The sequence below is a fragment of the Pseudophryne corroboree genome, chromosome 6, assembly GCF_028390025.1.
Source record: "Pseudophryne corroboree isolate aPseCor3 chromosome 6, aPseCor3.hap2, whole genome shotgun sequence".
In the NCBI taxonomy this organism is placed as follows: Eukaryota; Metazoa; Chordata; class Amphibia; order Anura; family Myobatrachidae; genus Pseudophryne; species Pseudophryne corroboree.
Genome location: NC_086449.1, coordinates 833,616,781 through 833,639,149, shown reverse-complemented (window position 1 = coordinate 833,639,149; position 22,369 = coordinate 833,616,781). Strand labels below are relative to the sequence as shown.

The following is a 22,369-nucleotide window of genomic DNA, read 5'->3' as shown; positions in this document are numbered from 1 at the left end:
TTTTGCATAGCAAAGCTGTGATCCATTGTGCAGCCGAGCTATGGAAAAACATTTTGTGCAGTTCTGAGTAGCTCTGGAGTTACTTACCCGCTGCGATGTCTTCAGCCTGTCAGGTCCCGGAATTGACGTGAGACGCCCGCCCTGCAAACGCCTGGACATGCCTGCGTTCACCGCACCACTCCCAGAAAACTGCAACTTGACGCCCCCGGAACGCCTTCTTGTCAATCTTCTTGCGATCGCGGCAGCATACGCTTTCTTCATTGGCAGTCGCTGCACATTGTGGCCGCCGCGCATTCGCAGAACCAGCCCCTTCGCACCGCTACGAAAAACAGCAGTGTGCAAACGGGCCGGAATGACCCCCTATGTCCTGCTGCCAGTCCGCCTGCCCCCTCCGGCATCAACAATCCCCACTCCCTAACCGCGGCGCATGTGGAACAAAAGCTGCTGCGGCCACCGGCATAGATGTGTATGAAAGCGGCGCAGCGAAAGGCTTTCATAGCCCTCCCTGCGCTGCATACTCGCTGAGCCCCGGAGCCTCCTCTGCGTGTGATGTCACAGAAATGCCTCCCCGCCACAGCCGCGCTCAGATCCCCAGAGGCCCTGACTCCGCAACACAGCACCTGGGCTGCCGGCCTGGAAGCCCCGAGATGGCTAATGTAATAACGGATAGAATGGGTGATATCGCGGAGGGTAATGTATGGACGCTGAATCAATGTAAAAGGTGACAGTGCAGTGCAGTAGGTGTAATATACATATACATTCACTCACTCACTCACACTCTAGCTGGAGTTCCCAGCGATACCTGGGATTTTAAGAATGTCTGTTTACAAAAATAAATGTAAATTTCTCTGACGTCCTAGTGGATGCTGGGACTCCGTCAGGACCATGGGGAATAGCGGCTCCGCAGGAGACAGGGCACAAAATTTAAAAGTTTGACCACTAGGTGGTGTGTACTGGCTCCTCCCCCTATGACCCTCCTCCAAGCCTCAGTTAGGTTTTTGTGCCCGTCCGAGCAGGGTGCAATCTAGGTGGCTCTCATAAAGAGCTGCTTAGAGTAAAAGTTTTGATAGGTTTCTTATTTTCAGTGAGTCCTGCTGGCAACAGGCTCACTGCATCGAGGGACCTAGGGGAGAAGGAGTGAACTCACCTGCGTGCAGGATGGATTTGCTTCTTAGGCTACTGGACACTAGCTCCAGAGGGACGATCACAGGTACAGCCTGGATGGGTCACCGGAGCCGCGCCGCCGACCCCCTTGCAGATGCCGAAGTAAGAAGAGGTCCAGAAACCGGCGGCTGAAGGCTTTTCAGTCTTCATGAGGTAGCGCACAGCACTGCAGCTGTGCGCCATTGCGCTCAGGCACACTTCACACCAGCGGTCACTGAGGGTGCAGGGCGCTGGGGGTGGCGCCCTGGGCAGCAATGAGATTACCTTTCTGGCTAAAAAGAATACATCACATATAGTCCCTGAGGCTATATGGATGTATTTCACCCCTGCCAGGTCTCAGAAAAACCGGGAGAAGAGCCCGCCGGAATAGGGGGCGGGGCCTATCTCCTCAGCACACAGCGCCATTTTCCTACACAGCTCCGCTGCTAGGAAGGCTCCCAGGCTCTCCCCTGCACTGCACTACAGAAACAGGGTAAAAAACAGAGAGGGGGGGCATTTTTTGGCGATATTATATATATTTAAGCAGCTATAAGGAAACAACACTTATATAAGGTTGTTCCTATATAATTATAGCGCTTTGGTGTGTGCTGGCAAACTCTCCCTCTGTCTCCCCAAAGGGCTAGTGGGGTCCTGTCTTCTATCAGAGCATTCCCTGTGTGTCTGCTGTGTGTCGGTACGTGTGTGTCGACATGTATGAGGACGATGTTGGTGTGGAGGCGGAGCAATTGCCGGTAATGGTGATGTCACCCCCTAGGGAGTCGACACCGGAATGGATGGCTTTGTTTATGGAATTACGTGATAATGTCAGCACGCTGCAAAAGTCGGTTGACGACATGAGACGGCCGACAAACCAATTAGCACCTGTACAGGCGTCTCAAACACCGTCAGGGGCTGTAAAACGCCCTTTGCCTCAGTCGGTCGACACAGACCCAGACACGGACACCGAATCTAGTGTCGACGGTGAAGAAAAGAACGTATTTTCCAGTAGGGCCACACGTTATATGATCACGGCAATGAAGGAGGCTTTGCATATCTCTGATGCTGCAAGTACCACAAAAAGGGGTATTATGTGGGGTCTGAAAAAACTACCTGTAGTTTTTCCTGAATCAGAGGAATTGAATGACGTGTGTGATGAAGCGTGGGTTACCCCTGATAAAAAACTGCTAATTTCAAAGAAGTTATTGGCATTATACCCTTTCCCGCCAGAGGTTAGGGCGCGCTGGGAAACACCCCCTAGGGTGGACAAGGCGCTCACACGTTTATCCAAACAAGTGGCGTTACTGTCTCCTGATACGGCCGCCCTCAAGGATCCAGCTGATAGGAGGCTGGAAAATACTCTAAAAAGTATATACACACATACTGGTGTTATACTGCGACCAGCAATCGCCTCAGCCTGGATGTGCAGTGCTGGGGTGGCTTGGTCGGAGTCCCTGACTGAAAATATTGATACCCTGGATAGGGACAGTATTTTATTGACTATAGAGCAATTAAAGGATGCATTCCTTTATATGCGAGATGCACAGAGAGATATCTGCACTCTGGCATCAAGAGTAAGTGCGATGTCCATATCTGCCAGAAGAAGTCTATGGACACGACAGTGGTCAGGCGATGCGGATTCCAAACGGCATATGGAAGTATTACCGTATAAAGGGGAGGAATTATTTGGGGTCGGTCTATCGGATTTGGTAGCCACGGCAACAGCCGGGAAGTCCACCTTTTTACCTCAAGTCCCCTCCCAACAGAAAAAGACGCAGTCTTTTCAGCCGCAGTCCTTTCGTTCCTATAAGAACAAGCGAGCAAAAGGACATTCATATTTGCCCCGAGGCAAAGGAAAGGGTAAGAGACTGCACCAAGCAGCCCCTTCCCAGGAGCAGAAGTCCTCCCCGGCTTCTGCAAAGGCCTCAGCATGACGCTGGGACCTTACAAGCGGACTCAGGGGCGGTGGGGGGTCGCCTCAAGAATTTCAGCGCACAGTGGGCTCACTCGCAGGTGGACCCCTGGATCCTGCAGGTAGTATCTCAGGGTTACAGGTTGGAAGTCGAGAAGTCTCCCCCTCGCCGGTTCCTAAAGTCTGCTTTGCCAACGTCTCCCTCCGACAGGGCGACGGTATTGGAAGCCATTCACAAGCTGTATTCTCAGCAGGTGATAGTCAAGGTACCCCTTCTACAACAGGGAAAGGGGTATTACTCCACGCTATTTGTGGTACCGAAGCCGGACGGCTCGGTAAGACCTATTTTAAATCTGAAATCTCTCAACCTGTACATACAAAAATTCAAGTTCAAGATGGAGTCACTCAGAGCAGTGATAGCGAATCTGGAAGAAGGGGATTTTATGGTGTCCTTGGACATCAAGGATGCTTACCTTCATGTCCCAATTTGCCCTTCACACCAAGGGTTCCTCAGGTTCGTGGTACAAAACTGTCATTATCAGTTTCAGACGCTGCCGTTTGGATTGTCCACGGCACCCAGGGTCTTTACCAAGGTGATGGCCGAAATGATGATCCTTCTTCGAAGAGAAGGCGTATTAATTATCCCTTACTTGGACGATCTCCTGATAAGGGCAAGATCCAGAGAACAGCTGGAGGTCGGAGTAGCACTAACTCAAGTAGTGCTCCAACAGCACGGGTGGATTCTGAATTTTCCAAAATCCCAACTGATCCCGACGACACGTCAGCTGTTCCTAGGGATGATTCTGGACACTGTTCAGAAAAAGGTATTTCTTCCAGAGGAGAAAGCCAGGGAGTTATCCGAACTAGTCAGGAACCTCCTAAAACCAGGGACAGTGTCTGTGCATCAATGCACAAGAGTCCTGGGAAAAATGGTGGCTTCTTACGAAGCGATTCCATTCGGCAGATTCCATGCACGAATGTTTCAGTGGGATCTGCTAGACAAATGGTCCGGATCGCATCTGCAGATGCATCAGCGGATAAAATTGTCGACAAGGACAAGGGTCTCTCTGCTATGGTGGTTGCAGAGTGCTCATCTGTTGGAGGGCCGCAGATTCGGCATACAGAACTGGGTCCTAGTGACCACGGATGCCAGCCTGAGAGGCTGGGGAGCGGTCACACAAGGAAGAAACTTCCAGGGCGTGTGGTCAAGCCTGGAAACGTCTCTTCACATAAATATACTGGAACTAAGAGCAATCTACAATGCTCTAAGCCTGGCAAAACCTCTGCTTCAGGGTCAGCCGGTGTTGATCCAGTCGGACAACATCACGGCAGTCGCCCACGTAAACAGACAGGGCGGCACAAGAAGCAGGAGGGCAATGGCAGAAGCTGCAAGGATTCTTCGCTGGGCGGAAAATCATGTGATAGCACTGTCGGCAGTGTTCATTCCGGGAGTGGACAACTGGGAAGCAGACTTCCTCAGCAGACACGATCTTCACCCGGGAGAGTGGGGACTTCATCCAGAAGTCTTCCACATGATTGTGGTCCATTGGGAAAGACCAATGGTGGACATGATGGCGTCCCGCCTCAACAAAAAACTGGACAGGTATTGCGCCAGGTCAAGAGATCCTCAGGCAATAGCTGTGGACACTCTGGTAACACCATGGGTGTACCAGTCAGTGTATGTGTTCCCTCCTCTGCCTCTCATACCCAAGGTACTGAGAATTATACGGCAAAGGGGAGTAAGAACGATACTAGTGGCTCCGGACTGGCCAAGAAGGACTTGGTACCCGGAACTTCAGGAGATGCTCACGGAAGATCCGTGGCCTCTACCTCTAAGAAGGGATCTGCTTCAGCAGGGACCGTGTCTATTCCAAGACTTACCGCGGCTGCGTTTGACGGCATGGCGGTTGAACGCCGGATCCTAAAGGAAAAAGGCTTTCCGGAAGAGGTCATCCCTACCCTGGTCAAAGCCAGGAAGGAGGTGACTGCACAACATTATCACCGCATTTGGAGAAAATATGTTGCATGGTGTGAGGCCAGGAAGGCCCCGACAGAGGAATTTCAACTGGGTCGATTCCTACATTTCCTGCAAACAGGATTGTCTATGGGCCTCAAATTAGGGTCCATTAAGGTTCAAATTTCGGCCCTTTTGATTTTCTTCCAGAAAGAATTGGCTTCAGTTGCTGAAGTCCAGACTTTTGTAAAAGGAGTACTACATATACAGCCCCCGGTTGTGCCCCCAGTGGCTCCGTGGGACCTTAATGTAGTTTTGGATTTTCTCAAATCCCATTGGTTTGAGCCACTCAAATCGGTAGATTTGAAATATCTTACATGGAAAGTAACCATGCTACTGGCCCTGGCTTCAGCCAGGAGAGTGTCAGAATTGGCGGCTTTGTCGTATAAAAGCCCATATCTGATTTTCCATTCGGACAGGGCAGAATTGAGGACGCGTCCTCATTTTCTGCCTAAGGTGGTATCAGCGTTTCACCTGAACCAGCCTATTGTGGTGCCTGCGGCTACTAGCGATTTGGAGGATTCCAAGTTGCTGGACGTTGTCAGAGCATTGAAAATATATATTTCAAGGACGGCTGGAGTCAGAAAATCTGACTCGCTGTTTATACTATATGCACCCAACAAGATGGGTGCTCCTGCTTCTAAGCAGACGATTGCTCGTTGGATTTGTAGCACAATTCAACTGGCACATTCTGTGGCAGGCCTGCCACAGCCTAAATCTGTCAATGCCCACTCCACAAGGAAGGTGGGCTCATCTTGGGCGGCTGCCCGAGGGGTCTCGGCATTACAACTCTGCCGAGCAGCTACGTGGTCAGGGGAGAACACGTTTGTAAAATTCTACAAATTTGATACCCTGGCTGAGGAGGACCTGGAGTTCTCTCATTCGGTGCTGCAGAGTCATCCGCACTCTCCCGCCCGTTTGGGAGCTTTGGTATAATCCCCATGGTCCTGACGGAGTCCCAGCATCCACTAGGACGTCAGAGAAAATAAGATTTTACTTACCGATAAATCTATTTCTCATAGTCCGTAGTGGATGCTGGGCGCCCATCCCAAGTGCGGATTGTCTGCAATACTTGTACGTAGTTATTGTTACAAAAAAATCGGGTTGTTTATTGTTGTGAGCCATCTTTTCAGAGGCTCCTACGTTATCATACTGTTAACTGGGTTCAGATCACAAGTTGTACGGTGTGATCGGTGTGGCTGGTATGAGTCTTACCCGGGATTCAAAATCCTTCCTTATTGTGTACGCTCGTCCGGGCACAGTATCCTAACTGAGGCTTGGAGGAGGGTCATAGGGGGAGGAGCCAGTACACACCACCTAGTGGTCAAACTTTTAAATTTTGTGCCCTGTCTCCTGCGGAGCCGCTATTCCCCATGGTCCTGACTGAGTCCCAGCATCCACTACGGACTATGAGAAATAGATTTATCGGTAAGTAAAATCTTATTATTAAACACACAGTATAAATAACATTGTAGATAGCTAAATACCCGCGCTTTGCTATGGGATGAGGAGGGTAAATTAGAATGATAGTTGTTTGTTAATTTATGTTGGTTGGAGATCTAGTATATAAGCATATCTTGCTTCCCTGACGCACTTTGTGTAGTGGCCGGGCCCCTTTTTGGTCCCCCAAGGGACCCTGTTCCTCCCACAATACAACTCTGTGTGGCTTCCTGCTGCCTCAGTTTCCCTCCTCACATCATGTCACTGCCCTGTCACATGCAGCCCTGTGCTCACTGACACATCACTCATCTCCTGATATACTCTGTGCTGCTGGGGACCCTGCTCCTCCCACTATATAACTCTCAGTCTGTGGCTTCCTGCTGCCTCCATTCTCCTCCTCACATCATGTCACTGCCCCTGTCACATGCAGCCCTGTCCTCACTGACACATCACTCATCTCCTGATATACTCTGTGCTGCTGGGGACACTGCTCCTCCCACTATATAACTCTCAGTCTGTGGCATCCTGCTGCCTCCATTCCCCTCCTCACATCATGTCACTGCCCCTGTCAGATGCAGCTCTGTCCTCACTATCACTCATCTCCTGATATACTCTGTGCTGCTAGGGACCCTGCTCCTCCCACTATATAACTCTCAGTCTGTGGCTTCCTGCTGCCTCCATTCCCCTCCTCACATCATGTCACTGCCCCTGTCACATGCAGCCCTGTCCTCACACATCACTCATCTCCTGATATACTCTGTGCTGCTGGGGACCCTGCTCCTCCCACTATATAACTCTGTCTGTGACTTCCTGCTGCCTCCATTCCCCTCCTCACATCATGTCACTGCCCCTGTCACATGCAGCCCTGTCCTCACTGACACATCACTCACCTCCTGATATACTCTGTGCTGCTGGGGACCCTGCTCCTCCCACTATATAACTCTCAGTCTGTGGCTTCCTGCTGCCTCCATTCCCCTCCTCACATCATGTCACTGGCCCTGTCACATGCAGCTCTGTCCTCACTATCACTCATCTCCTGATATACTCTGTGCTTCTAGGGACACTGCTCCTCCCACTATATAACTCAGTCTGTGGCTTCCTGCTGCCTCCATTCCCCTCCTCACATCATGTCACTGCCCCTGTCACATGCAGCCCTGTCCTCACTGACACATCACTCATCTCCTGATATACTCTGTGCTGCTGGGGACCCTGCTCCTCCCACTATATAACTCTCAGTCTGTGGCTTCCTGCTGCCTCCATTCCCCTCCTCACATCATGTCACTGCCCCTGTCACATGCAGCCCTGTCTTCACTGACACATCACTCATCTCCTGATATACTCTGTGCTGCTGGAGATCCTGATCCTCCCACTATATAACTCTCAGTCTGTGGCTTCCTGCTGCCTCCATTCCCCTCCTCACATCATGTCACTGCCCCTGTCACATGCAGCCCTGTCCTCACTGACACATCACTCATCTCCTGATATACTCTGTGCTGCTGTCCCACCCGTAGGGGTGCTGGGGGTGTCTGACCCGCACAGTGTTTGTTCCCAGAGTGTAAGTCATATGTGTACCAAGTTTGGTGTAAATTGGTCCAGGCATTCGGTAGTTATTCTGTCTCCTGATATACTCTGTGCTGCTGTCCCACCCCTAGGAGTGCTAGGGGTGTCTTCCTCCCACAGTGTTTGTTGCCAGAGTGTAAGGCATATGTGTACTAATTTCCGAGTACATTGCTCCAGCAATTCCAGAGTTGTGCTGTCTCCTGATATACTCTGTGCTGTTGCCTCGGATGTGTGTTAATACGCTTGTCTGTAAAATTTCACGATCTTCGCTTGTAAACTGTGGATGTGTAGAAAGACAGAAGGACACATTTTTACTTTTATATAGTAGAATAGATAGATACATGTAGTATAGACTTCTTCCATTTATTAATGTGTGAAAGCTCGCAGGCGGGAGTGAATGTGCCCTCGCCTGGTGATCACTGGCTGTGTAATGTTGGCTTGGTGACGGAGATTTGCAGCGGTGCAGTGCAGTGTATTACGTACCATATTCCGTGATCTGTGCGCCGTATCCTGTGTTTACCAGGTGGCCGCCAGGAGTTGTGATACTGTATCTGCTCTTCAGGAACGCTGTTGGTAGAGGGAGGGTTAGTTTGAGGGGGGATATTGAATTCTACCCATGGCTGACACTTATGTTCCTCATTGGTTGGGTTCTTCATAATGTTACTTGTGCTTCTGTAATGATCTAGTTTCCCAGCTGTTTGCTAGGCGAGCTGATTCCTGACCAATAAGTGCAGTGTTACAGGTTACTGAGTGTGCCCACAGAGCCGAGTACCCCGCACCCTCTGCTCATGTAGCAGCCACCATGCCCAGGATTTATTGGGCACATTCTTACAATATTCTCCATGTAAGCTGCCGCCGTCCTGGGTTCTGCATGCTCCAGAGACCGTTATGTTGGCTCAGGCCTGTAGCAGAGGAATGTGAGCTGAGGATTTGAAGTGAGCCCCTCTCTGGTGGTAGGCGGGTACACATTCCTAGTGACTGGCGGGCGGTATGATCTTACCCTTGCATTCCTGCATGTCACAATGGCTGACGGCTTATGGCATGTCGCCACACTTCTTACTATATATTGTAGTATGTCACTTGTAGTACTCCCAAGTAACGTCATCCCCTCCATCGCCCCATTACTCTCATCCAACCACAGCTGTCCCTTAATGCCTATTTTTATTTTTTTTACTGTAACTTACCACCCGCTCCTCCGAACTCTGAAATCTGCTCTCTTCTGCCCACCTGTATCCCCTATAGAGTGTAAGCTCTTATGGACAAGGCTCTCCTCCCTTCATCTTCACAATTATGCTAATAGCTCACAGTAATTATCTATTGCTATGATTTTATATATTGTCTTTGTGTATCCTGCTGTCTATTGTATTCGGCGTTACAGAACCCTTATAGCACCTTTATTAGTAAAAGAATTATGTGCGCATACTTTGCACTTGAGTATTGTTGGGTGTCGAGACGTCGCGTCTGCCTGTAGTGATGCCTTTTTGGAGTTGATCCATTTAAGTGCGAGACACTTCTACTGCAAATTTGCATCGCCATTCCAAACTCGCAATCATTCTCCCTGTTTATTTTTTATGTGCACACCCCCTAAGCAGGTCAGAAGGCAGGGAAATCTTTATTTTGAGGTAGTAGTGTTGAGCGCAGTGTAGGCCATCTGTTACACCCCCTCCCAATGAAGAATAATACACTTGACCAAGGGACTGAAATGGTTAATGTCCTTTTGTGGCCGAATTTGTCTAAAAAGGTGGTGGGAAAAAAGTGGGGAGTCGGGTGAAGTTACATAGCATTCACTAACCTAACTGCAAGAAGTGACAATGTCAGGTGGCACGCTGCAGGTGCAGGCTGGTAATGCTTCTCTAGCTCCTGGTGGCATGGTGGTGTTGATGGGACAGTTAAGGCCCGTACACACTGGTCGATATATCGTCCGTTCTCTTGAACGGCCGATATATCGCGGGTCCATTGGCCAGTGTGTACGGCCGATACGTCTGTGAACTCCGTCGTTCACAGACGTATCGCGTCGGCCGCGCAGCACAGCTGACGGCCAATATATCTACCGATATATTGGTGCGTCGCTGTGTGTGTACGTACACATGCTGCGGCGGCCGGCGGTGATTGACAGCTGAACTGAGCCCACCCAGTTCATGACGTCAGCCCCGACGGATCGGGCAGTGTGTATGCTCAGCACACTGCCCGATCCGTCCATAGATATATCTGCAGATCAGTTGATCTGCAGATATATCTATTAGTGTGTACCCACCTTTAGTTACACAAGTGAGGAGGATTCTGCCGTCAACCATGAATGGAGTGAGGAGGATTCTCTGCTGTGATCCAGGAATGGTCTCCAGGCATTGGGTCGATTCAATTGATTGTGATGTTACTAGCGACAGCAGGAAGGTCCCGGCGCTATTCAATTGAGTGTGTTGTTAAGTTGGAGAATGCCCGCTCTCCCGGACTAAACAGGATGTTTTGTCAGGAGAACCGGCATTCTCCGACGCAGGTGCCTGGTGCAATTCTGTTTCCGCCGCGCTAAGGGCAGAAATCGGCATCACGCCGGCACTTTTGTTGGATTTCTGCGTGCACCCCTCCGGCGGTGATGGAAGATATCCCGTTAGCTGTCACTGCGCAGTCGGTTGAAGCGACCTCATTGGTGTAGGGGGACAGGAGTAAGGAGGATCCTCGGCTGTATATTTATGATTTCCACACCTGACTTTTCTGCTCTTCTGTAGAACTAGCCCAGTGATGGCTAACCTTGACACTCCAGCTGTTGTTGAACTACACATCCCAGCATGCCCTGCTACAGTTTTGCTATTTGGGCTTGCTAAAACTGATGCAGGGCATGCTGGGATGTGTCGTTCAACAACAGCTGGAGTGTCAAGGTTAGCCATCACTGAACTAGCCTATGATGGATTACTCTCGGAGAAGACACCATGCTAAACCCATTTACTTTCATCTGGGTGTGGTTCATCAAATCGACAGTGTCTAGGTCGACCACTATAGGTCGTCAGTCACTAGGTCGACAGGGTTGCTAGGTCGACATGTGCTAGGTCGACAGGTCTAAAGGTCGACATGAGGATTTGTTTTTTTGTGTTTTTTTTGTGTCGTTTTCTTCGTAGAGTGACCGGGATCCCAAATTAGTGCACCGCGTTCGCTCGCCATGCTTCGGGCATGGTGCCTTCGCTTCACTCGGCACAGATTACCATTCCAATCGTAGTCCACGTGGATCGTTAAGTATGAAAAAAAAAAGAAAAAAAATGTGAAAAACTCATGTCGACCTTTAGACCTGTCGACCTTCCATCCATGTCGACCTAGTGACTGTCGACCTATAGTGGTCGTCCTAAACATTGTCGACCTAGACACTGTCGATCTTCAGACCGGATCCCCTTTCATCTACACCTGTGTGCTGACACCACCGCCTAATGCCCGACATCAGCATCAGAATTATACTATTGGCTCCTTTACACAGAACTTGTGGTCATTGGTTCTCGTGTAGATGAGCTCCACACCACTGCTGACCCCCGTCACACCAGTTACCGGTTCTGCTGGTGGCGGAGTGTACAGCGCTGTCTTGTTCCTCTCTGCGCAATGCGATTTGTGTGCGTTGTACTCTGTCCCGGCGTCTCTTGTGCACAGTGCACGACTGCTGCTGCAATTTCACTGTGGCTGGTTTTACTGTGTACCCGGTGACAGCCTATAGTCTGAGTGTGAGGCCCCTGCACCATCCCCCCATATGTAAGGGTGGGAACTGCCTGCTTTGTGATGTGTGTGTATGTGTATGAAATGACTGTGTAAAGGCATGTGCAGTATTTCTATGGCTTTACTGTATGCACAGGTCATAGTGAGGTCACTTCCTTCTTGTGCTGTTTACACTGCAAGTACAGTATGTAATGAACAAAGACGCAGAGCCCTCACACAATAGGGTCATTACATTGTGTTGTGAGGAATGTTTCCTGGATATTCAGTATTGCTGAACCCTTTGTATATAGAATAGTTGTTCTGATTCACCCTGTAGGGTGTGTTATGATGGGGGTAGTATATTGAGCACCCCACCCCCTATATGGTGTGTTATGATGGGGGTAGTATTTTGGGCATCCCACCCCCTGTAGGGTGTGTTGTGATGGGGGTAGTATATTGGGTACCCCACTCCCTGTAGGGTGTGTTGTGGGGGTAGTATATTGGGTACCCCACCCCCTGTAGGGTGTGTTGTGGGGGAAGTATTTTGGGCACCCCACCCCCTCTAGGGTGTGTTGTGGGGGAAGTTTTTTGGGCACCCCACCCCCTCTAGGGTGTGTTGTGGGGGAAGTTTTTTGGGCACCCCACCCCCTCTAGAGTGTGTTATATAAGTTTTTGTGCACTTTTGTTTTTCAGCTGTTTACCGATGGCATAACAAATAAACTGATTGGCTGCTACATTGGCGAGGCGATGGACGATGTCGTGCTGGTCAGAATCTACGGCAATAAGACTGAGCTGCTTGTTGATCGTGACGAAGAGTTAAAGAGTTTCCGGGTGCTCCAGGCGCACGGCTGTGCCCCCAAATTATACTGTACCTTCAACAACGGCCTGTGCTACGAGTTCATGCAAGGAGCAGCCCTGGATCCAGAGCACGTGTGTAACCCCACCATCTACAGGTACACGTTACATGTGTGTGTAACCCCCACCATCTACAGGTACACGTTACATGTATGTATGTAACCCCCACCATCTACAGGTACACGTTACGTGTGTAACCCCACTATCTACAGGTACACGTTACATGTGTGTAACCCCACCATCTACAGGTACACGTTACATACGTGTTTGTTTGTGTGTGTGTGTGTAACCACACCATCTTCAGGTACACGTTACATACATGTGTGTGTAACCCCACCATCTTCCGGTACGCGTTACATACGTGTGTGTGTGTAACCCCACCATCTTCAGGTACACGTTACATACATGTGTGTGACCGCACCATCTTCAGCTACACGTTACATACGTGTGTGTGTGTGACCCCACCATCTTCAGGTACACGTTACATACGTGTGTGTGTGTGTAACCCCACCATCTTCAGGTACACGTTACATGTGTGTGTAACCCCACCATCTTCAGGTACACGTTACATACATGTGTGTGTGTGTGTGTGTGTGTGTGTGTGTGTAACCCCACCATCTTCAGGTACACGTTACATATGTGTGTGTGTAACCCCACCATCTTCAGGTACACTTTACATACGTGTGTGTAACCCCACCATCTTCAGGTACACGTTACATACGTGTGTGTGTGTGTGTAACCCCACCATCTTCAGGTACACGTTACATACGTGTGTGTGACCCCGCCATCTTCAGGTACACGTTACATACATGTGTGTGTGTGTGTAATCCCACTATCTTCAGGTACACGTTGCATACGTGTGTGTGTGACCCCACCATCTTCAGGTACATGTTACATACGTGTGTGTGTGTAACCCCACCATCTTCAGGTACACGTTACATACGTGTGTGTGTTACCCCACCATCTTCAGGTACATGTTACATACATGTGTGTGTAACCCCACCATCTTCAGGTACACGTTACATACATGTGTGTGTAACCCCACCAGCTTCAGGTACACCTTACATACATAGAAGTAGGTTTATTCCCAGCGCAAAATCAGTAAAGATGAGTGACACGTGTATAATAAAAGATAGTTACTTTATTCTAGAAGAAAATTTCATAAGTATATATATCTTATAGTATTTAGTATAGGTGCAAGAGTCCTCTGTAATTATCTATGAATAATATACAATGAAAAGCACCATATGGCAGGAACTGTGTATGAAGTATAAGAATTATAAATGTCAATAAAACACCTATTACCGGTAAACACACAGACAGACTACATAAAACACACAGAACACAAATAAAGTGCTAAAAAGCTCAGATGTTCAGTCTGTTAACGTGAGCTGTGCATGTATATAGCTCAGTGGAACGTATGGACAATCAGAGAAAGTGCACTATTTAGCGGCTTATCCTCTCTGTTATGGCTTTAAGATTTTTCTTTGAAGGGGCAACTTCCAATAGGCAATACGTAGGTGTAGGATCATAAGTCCATATTTGGCTCAATCAGTCTTATCAAGGTATATATTGCCAGATATAAACGAAAAAAAATGCATGTACTATTGGCCTCCAAGGTTTAAAGATACCTTAGCGTTACAGATCTAATTGATCCTGCACATTGCCGCTCAGCGCTGAGGAACGGCTCACGCAGGATCTCCGCCGGCGGACTCCAGACTCACCTGTCTTAGGGGGATAACATACCTGGGATCCCTACTCCAGCAGCAAAGGACTTTGGCCGCAGTGAACGCTAAGGTATCTTTAAACCTTGGAGGCCAATAGTACATGCATTTTTTTCGTTTATATCTGGCAATATATACCTTGATAAGACTGATTGAGCCAAATATGGACTTATGATCCTACACCTACGTATTGCCTATTGGAAGTTGCCCCTTCAAAGAAAAATCTTAAAGCCATAACAGAGAGGATAAGCCGCTAAATAGTGCACTTTCTCTGATTGTCCATACGTTCCACTGAGCTATATACATGCACAGCTCACGTTAGACTGAACATCTGAGCTTTTTAGCACTTTATTTGTGTTCTGTGTGTTTTATGTAGTCTGTCTGTGTGTTTACCGGTAATAGGTGTTTTATTGACATTTATAATTCTTATACTTCATATACAGTTCCTGCCATATGGTGCTTTTCATTGTATATTCATAGATAATTACAGAGGACTCTTGCACCTATACTAAATACTATAAGATATATATACTTATTGAAATTTTCTTCTAGAATAAAGTAACTATCTTTTATTATACACGTGTCACTCATCTTTACTGATTTTGCGCTGGGAATAAACCTACTTGTATTTCTAGTTTGAACAGCGGAATTAGGTAGTGATTCCGCATTCCTTTCCTGAGCAGCATTTATAGTAAAGTAAGTGTACCTTCTGTTAGCGCAGTGCCAATCCCTTTTTGTTTACACCTTACATACATGTGTGTGTAACCCCACCATCTTCAGGTACACGTTACATGTACACCATCTTCAGGTACACGTTACATGTATGTAATCTGCCCCATGCACAGCACACACCCTAAGAGCTGCATAGGAAGCCTGTGTAGTCGTCGTCTTCTCTCTGATTAGCACCCTCCTGAAGGTGACAGCATTAAACCTTTTCATGTAATTCATCCAGTGCTTACGCAGACAAATGAGCACTAAGAAGATTTTGGTGCCCTGTAATGTGTTGCTTTCGGGTGTTGGTGCCCATTGGCCCGCGCAGGTATTATAGCGCGTGTACACATTGACTAGTAATGAGCGGAACATGATGTATCGGAGTGCTGGCTGCAGGGTGACATGGTTTTGGTAGTATCGGAAGCTGAGTGGAATAATACGGCTGCTTGTGAATGTCATGGTGCTGAATATTAATAGCCCCACTGGTACAGATGTGTCCCCTTACACCAGTGTAATGCAGTAGGAAGCACGGCCAGCTTTCGCTGAGTAAAATGATATGCGGCATGCCTATATTCTGTGTGTGACCGTATTTGCATACAAAGTGCTATGCTGCAGTGTTCCTGGAAAACACTGATGTTTCATTGCGGATGCAGATAGAGCTTCTGTGACTAAACTGAATCTTAATTGTTACATGTGCTTTTTATGACCAGACTTATAGCCAGACAGCTCGCCAAGATCCACGCCATACATGCTCACAACGGCTGGATCCCAAAATCCAACCTGTGGTATAAAATGAAGAAGTACTTCGCCCTGATTCCTAGAGAGCTCCCAGATAAGGCCACCCACGACCGGTAAGGCGCCTCCCTCTGATGCGGTATAGTAACGGGGAAGATCCTGTCTGTACAATAGAGCTGAGATCAGCTTTATGTCTCTCTACAACAGGTTCATACGTGATGTCCCCAGCCCGCAGGTCCTGGAGCAGGAGATGGCATGGATGAAGAGCATCTTATCCAGCCTGGGCTCTCCGGTCGTCCTGTGTCACAATGACCTGTTGTGTAAGAATATCATCTACAATGAAAGCAAAGGTAAGTGTCCACTACCAGTAAGTACCTTTTACGCGTTCCCTCCTGCTCTTTGCTGTAACGTACACTATAAATGTACCCTGTGCTATTGTCTGTTTCCTTTGGTAAGTAGGGAAAACCTCCTATTGGGAATTGTGTGTGGCTGATTCTATATTAGACAGAGATGCGTTACTCCTGTATTCTGCCCTGCTTCTATACACTAACTGTCCCGTTTCAGACTATCATTAACGTCCCTCCCTCAGGGCTCGTTCACACTCGCTGGGAGAATATGTAACAACACTGCAACACTTAAAGCTTGTTCCATGCGCTTCACCAGTACACTGTATTGTCCTAGGTTGTGCAACCCTATCCAATCTAACAACCCATCAGTGACACTTCGTCATTTATTATTGTGCTTTTTCTACATTTCTAGTGTCAGAAGTGCACAACAGAGCGTATCGGTGTGAACGAGCCCTTACAATAAACCCGTTCCCTGCACACAGTGGTACAGCCACTTTATGGGCTGAGTTTCCTGTAGCTGATCAGTAGGTACTGAGGTTCTCGCTGCATGAGGCAGGCGTTGCCTGATGCCTCTAGCACCTAGTGAATTGATAGGCTGCCTACTCATGGCTGTCCAGCCCACAAGATGGCTGCCCCCACGTCTGCACTATAATATACCTTCTTGTGACGGCAGTAAGGGAGTCCATTAATTGTGTGACACCGATTAATGTATAAACCAAGCAAGGTTCTGTCTGATTGCTGCTGTGTGGTTTTCGGATTAGTTCATGTAGCCTGGGGACGCTGCCAGGAACGCCCGGCTCTGTATAATCCCTGTAGTATGATGTATTATAGATGGAATCTGCCAGAGCCTTGCTGGTTGGGACTTGTCTACGGTCACTGCACCTTGTATGTAACAGGTGTTCTCTCTCCTGCACAACAACACGTCATTGTGGCTTGGGTACAAGGGTCAGACGGGTGTACAGGAGAGAGATCTGGGGCTTATGATATTACGATCAGATGGTTTCTGACATTGCAGAGCTATTATATGTATAACATGTTTGCGTACAGTTTAATCGGCCACTTCCTGGGTCAGGGTGGAATTCTCCTCAGTTTTAAAGTGGAATTATTCTCCGTTTCATACTTAATCTTGTGCCAGCCATTGTGCTGGTTATTCATACAGAATGGTCTACAGAGCAGCTATTGACACCTGTATGATTGATCATCTTCAGAATGTACGTCTAGCACCCCAAACATATAACCCGTACATTATCTGTAGACAACCATCAGTCCTGTCCATTGACTCCTGTGTAGCTTTGTGGTGTTACCAGCTGTTGTATAGTCAGTGCCAGCAGAGCTTACACTCATAGCCTATTGGCACATGCTGGCTCCTAAATTACATTCCATCTTGTATCCAGTCCACCAACGCTGCCCTTAGGGTGCCATGTTCCCTCGCCTTTTGCTGATGGGTCGGTCACTAACTTTGTAGTTTTTTTGTTCTCAAATTGATCCGGATGGACAGAACGTTCGGACTACAACAAAATGGACACGCGCAGCAAATCTCAATTTCACGTTGAAACAGAAAACGGTCTTGTGTGGAACCTCTGTAGTAAATGCGGGCAATTAGTGTAACCTCACATTGCTCTGCTCCCCTGGCCCTTGTTATTGGGGGGGGGGACCTGGTTGTTGGAGGAACGGCTCTGGCCATGAATAAATGTACTTCTTGTACATAATGTAATATAGCTTGGTATCATCACATGAACGCAGTAACCAGGCTTATGGGCACATTACACTTCTCTGGTTGTGTGTGAAATATCACTATAATAAGTCATCTTTTATAGAATTCCACTTTTAAGCTGTTGGAAAGAGGAGTAACGTTCAGAACTATTAACCATTTACAGTTTGTGTTTTAAAATGTGAGTGCCAAATTCTCTTCATCTGCCGCAGATTAGGTTTGCCGCTGCCCAGTGGCGGCGCTCTCCATGCTTCTAAAACGCGCTGACTGGCGGTTTGTCGATCACATGTTCACTTGCGCCTCCCGCATAGGAGTGAACGCATCCTGGTAACGGCCTCATCAGTATCTTCTTAGATCTTGTTTTTATACTTTTTGTTTTTGTATTTTTTTTGTTTTTACTGTATGTAACTGCACACACTTTATTCAAAGTGTCTAATCTTTATTGAGCCGTGCAGAAATGTATATCGTGTGTCCTTATGTTATATGCAGATCAGCGTGTACACATGCTGGTGCTTTCTGACATTTTGGCCTTGTTTGATATTCGTGAGGCGCAGAAGCACCAACTCTGGCCCAGGACACTTGTGCTCAATGTGATCCATTGTGTGTGTTTTTATTTTATTCTATTTTTTACGTTTTCTCATTTTTTTTTTTTTTTTATTTTTTTTATTTTTTTTTAGAAACTTCCCCCCCAAAACATTTTCACATTGTCATCATGGATTCAGCATCCTGTTCACAGGACATTACTCACCTGGGAGAATAGTGCACATACATAATTCATGGCACAACATTAGGATTCATGTGCAGACTTACTGGTCTGCAGGGAGGGGATTGGGGGGGGGGGGGGGGGGGTGTCAGGGTCGGCTAGGGTGGGCAATCAGCAGCATGAACTATACAAGGCTTTGGTGCCCTGGGCCAGCGTGAACAAGTGAGGCGTGCAATGGAAAGTTGCACACTTACATTTGTGTTCTTCTAATTTCCCTTTTAATTCTTTGCAACGCAGAAGTGTTGGCGGGAGTGCGAGTTGTAGTGTAAATATTCACGCTCCCGGGTTATCAGCCATGTAGTGGCCGCTTCTGCAGCTGATAGGGAAGATGCCAGAACTCTTTATCTGTGCAGTTGTGTCCTGCCCCAGTTGTGTGCCATAGTGATCATTGTAGTATATTCCCGCACATGTGTTCCTTTGCTCTTTCCTTTGTTAATAGTAAATGTAAAGAAGTGACCCAATCCTGTAACACTCAGCTTAACCCCCGATGTGTTTTGGAGACCACGTCCTGTTATATAATGAAATGTCCACCCCCAAAACTGATTATCATCTTCTTCTCGCTTCATAGGTGATCTACAGTTCATAGACTACGAATATTCAGGGTACAATTACCAGGCGTACGATATTGGGAATCACTTCAATGAGTTTGCAGGTACGGAGGTCTTGTCTTTGAGTGTCTCTGTCCATGAACTGTGGGCCTCAGTAACGTGTCCCGTCTCCTTCCCAGGTGTGAACGAGGTGGATTACAGCCTGTATCCAGGGAGGGCTCTGCAGTTGCGATGGCTCCGCGCGTATCTAGAGGCGTTTAAGGAATATAAAGGGTTTACAGCGGACGTCTCGGAGAATGAGGTGGAGCTTCTCTACGTCCAGGTCAATCAGTTTGCTCTGGTGAGTGAAACAAGGATTTGGGAGAAAGTGTCCTCTAACTGCACTTGGGTGACCACCTATAGAATGTGATCCCACAGATGCATCCAGTATGGACGGGCCACTTACCAGTAAGCATTGTAAGCGGTGACGAGGCATCTTGTGATACTGTGCAGGTTCAGCAGCATAGGGATTAGTGTATTTAGGGTCAGACGCGGAATACATCCTTAGTGCATTCCTTATCCTGCCAGGTTCCTATGGACCAGAGGTTCATCTTATGGATCATTAATTCAGCAATTAAGACCTATAGGTTTGAATAGCACTTCACAGGTGAAAGCACACAGAGCGCATGTAAATCAGATTGGGTGTACATGGCTGTAGGAGACATGTCGCTTATAGCTGCTGTTCCTCACAGTTCTCTTCCTTGAGTGGACACCACAATAAAATATATATAGTAACTAGATTTAAACGTAATGGGCCTGATTTTAGGATTTGCAGCTTGCATGTAAAATGTGGCCCCGAATTTACTGTGCTCTATCTGAAGATTCATCCAGCTCAAGTCCCAATCTTTAATGTGGCCGCATCCAGTTACCGTTAAAGCCAAAAATTTCATGTCATTATCTTCATTATGACTGATGGGGTACAATGTTCTATGAAAACTAATCAAGAATAAACTCATAATTTACCCCAATAAGCTCCAGAAAGAGGGGAAAGGATGTCATTTTTATTTTACATCTATGTAGCACTGCAGCAGGCTTGTCCAAAACTGTGGCCCTCCAGCTGTTGTGAAACTACATATCCCAGCATGCCCTGACACAGTTTTGCTGTCAGAATGCTAAAGCTGTGTCGGGGCATGCTGGGATGTGTAGTGATAATGTTGATATTATCTTAAACCATAAAGCTATACCTTTAAACACACCTTTACCATGGAGCTGCTGCGGTCGCTAGCTCACGCTACGTACTTCGTACGCTATTTGCGCACAGAGTCCCGTACCGTATACGCACTCAGCGTACAAACGCCGCACTGTGGGTACAAAGCACACACAGCGTGCGCACACACAATTAATACACCTTAAAACCTTATACAGTTATACAATGCAATGATATGATTACACTTTAAACCTTATGCAGCGCTGGCGATACAAAGTATCCGCAGTGCGTACACCTTAACAATGCTTATACACCTTAAACAGGTTAATCTACTTTAAAACCCAGGCAGGAAAGTGAAAACACAACACCGTTTGCAGTTGAAACCACAGGGTTCTAAGGCCTCCGTGGATTGATTCCAAAAGATAAAACAATACAAGTTATACACTACAGACTAACAAGTAAATCTAAACCGAATAATGGCTACAGAGAATGTACGTACGTGAGAATATTTGCAAGCGCAACCCAGATCCGGTCCTCCGCCATCTGATAGCGTTGTGAGCCTTCTGTCTGACTAAGCCTGCTGTAGGCTTTCTTTATTCACTTCATCCAAAACATAACACAATGGATACTGTAATCTTTGTCCATTGGACACAGGGATGGTCATTTACATTACAGGAGAGGTCATAGGTGGATTTGAATAGATGGGCGATGTCCCTCCCCAACTGCCCCTGTGGGTGGTCTCCTCTGGACTCCCCCCCCGCATACACAATACACAGTAAACACAGTCAATGTTCATAATCTACTTTCTCCTTCATCCACTAGGGGCCACTGGAGCGTAGTTACAATGGGGAAATAGTAGGTAGTAATTGGGAGCTGGCACTTTAAAACTCTCACACTGTGGCTAGCTCCTCCCCTACTATCTTCCCTCCAAGCCAGTCTTAGTTAGTGCCCGAGGTAGCTGGTTCACTTGGGTTTAGCTGAAGAAATTTTTCTTTTTTCTTTATTTTATTTTTCTTTCTTCCACACACAGACTGGCAGCTCTGCCACTGCCAGTCTGCACCGCGGGAGCTGTCGGCGGGGTCCCATCGCAGCTGCGTGCGGCTCGGGATGGGCCCCGGCTGAGGGAGACACTGAGCTCTCCTGAGTTGGCCGGACACCGCTGCGTGTGGCGCGTGTCGGGGCCGCTCCACCAGCAGAAGATTCCGGCAGCATGGCAGCGGTGAGTATAAGAGAGGACACCGCTGCGGCGGCGCGTGTCGGAGCCGCTCCACCAGAGCGGTAAATCTAAAAAGGGGCCGGACACCGCTGCGTGCGGCGCGTGTCGGGGCCGTTCTGTCGAGCAGTGTATACGACGCCTGACGGAACTACAGGACAGCGGTGAGTACAATCTCCCCCCTTCTCCAAACTGATTTATATTTTATACTGTCAGTTTTAATGTGGTGGTTGGACGGCTCCCCTATACTCCTCAGTCATAGACAGGCTGGGGGGGTATCAAAGGCGCACTTTGTATTTTACACAGTAAGAGAGTATCTGTGGAAAGGCTATGTGTGCATGTGCCATATACAACAGCATTGTTCTTATGTATTTTGTAGATATCACAAAAGAGCCGCTGTGGCTCAACACACTAAATGCTGATATTAATCAACCAGAAAAGGGGAGGGGGCGGAGCTAACTCCCGCTCCGTACGGCGGGCTTGGCGCTCTCCGCTCCCCGGCCGCAGCATACAGGCGGCCGGGGAGATACAGGGCGCTTCCCGCTTACTCTGTACAACAGCGGGTTTTCATTTTAAATTTGGCGCCGAAGCGGGGGGGCGGAGCTAACTCCCGCTCTGTACGGCGGGCTCAGCGCTCTCCGCCCCCCCCCCCGGCCGCTACAGCACTTCCGCTCCTCGGCCGCTGCAGCAGCGTGTACACGGCCGCTACAGCACCTCCGCCTCCGCTCTCCAAAGCGCCTCCGCTCTCCGGACCCCCTCCGCTCTCCGGACCCCGGGCCGCTACAGCACCGATTACAGGCCCTCGGCTCCCTGGGCCGCTGCAAGGAGGTAACGGTGGGGG

The 22,369-nt window shown here is 48.3% G+C and overlaps 1 protein-coding gene across 1 annotated transcript in view; it reads left to right on the top strand.

The window, feature by feature from the left end:
- The window catches only part of ETNK1 (ethanolamine kinase 1), a 62,803-nt gene that overhangs the window by 16,781 nt on the left and 23,653 nt on the right, over positions 1 to 22,369 (top strand). The window contains exons 2-6 of the mRNA XM_063929380.1: positions 12,429 to 12,688; positions 15,736 to 15,876; positions 15,968 to 16,110; positions 19,150 to 19,233; positions 19,309 to 19,469. Coding sequence (XP_063785450.1) covers positions 12,429 to 12,688; positions 15,736 to 15,876; positions 15,968 to 16,110; positions 19,150 to 19,233; positions 19,309 to 19,469 — 789 coding nt within the window. The remainder of the gene's footprint in view (positions 1 to 12,428; positions 12,689 to 15,735; positions 15,877 to 15,967; positions 16,111 to 19,149; positions 19,234 to 19,308; positions 19,470 to 22,369) is intronic.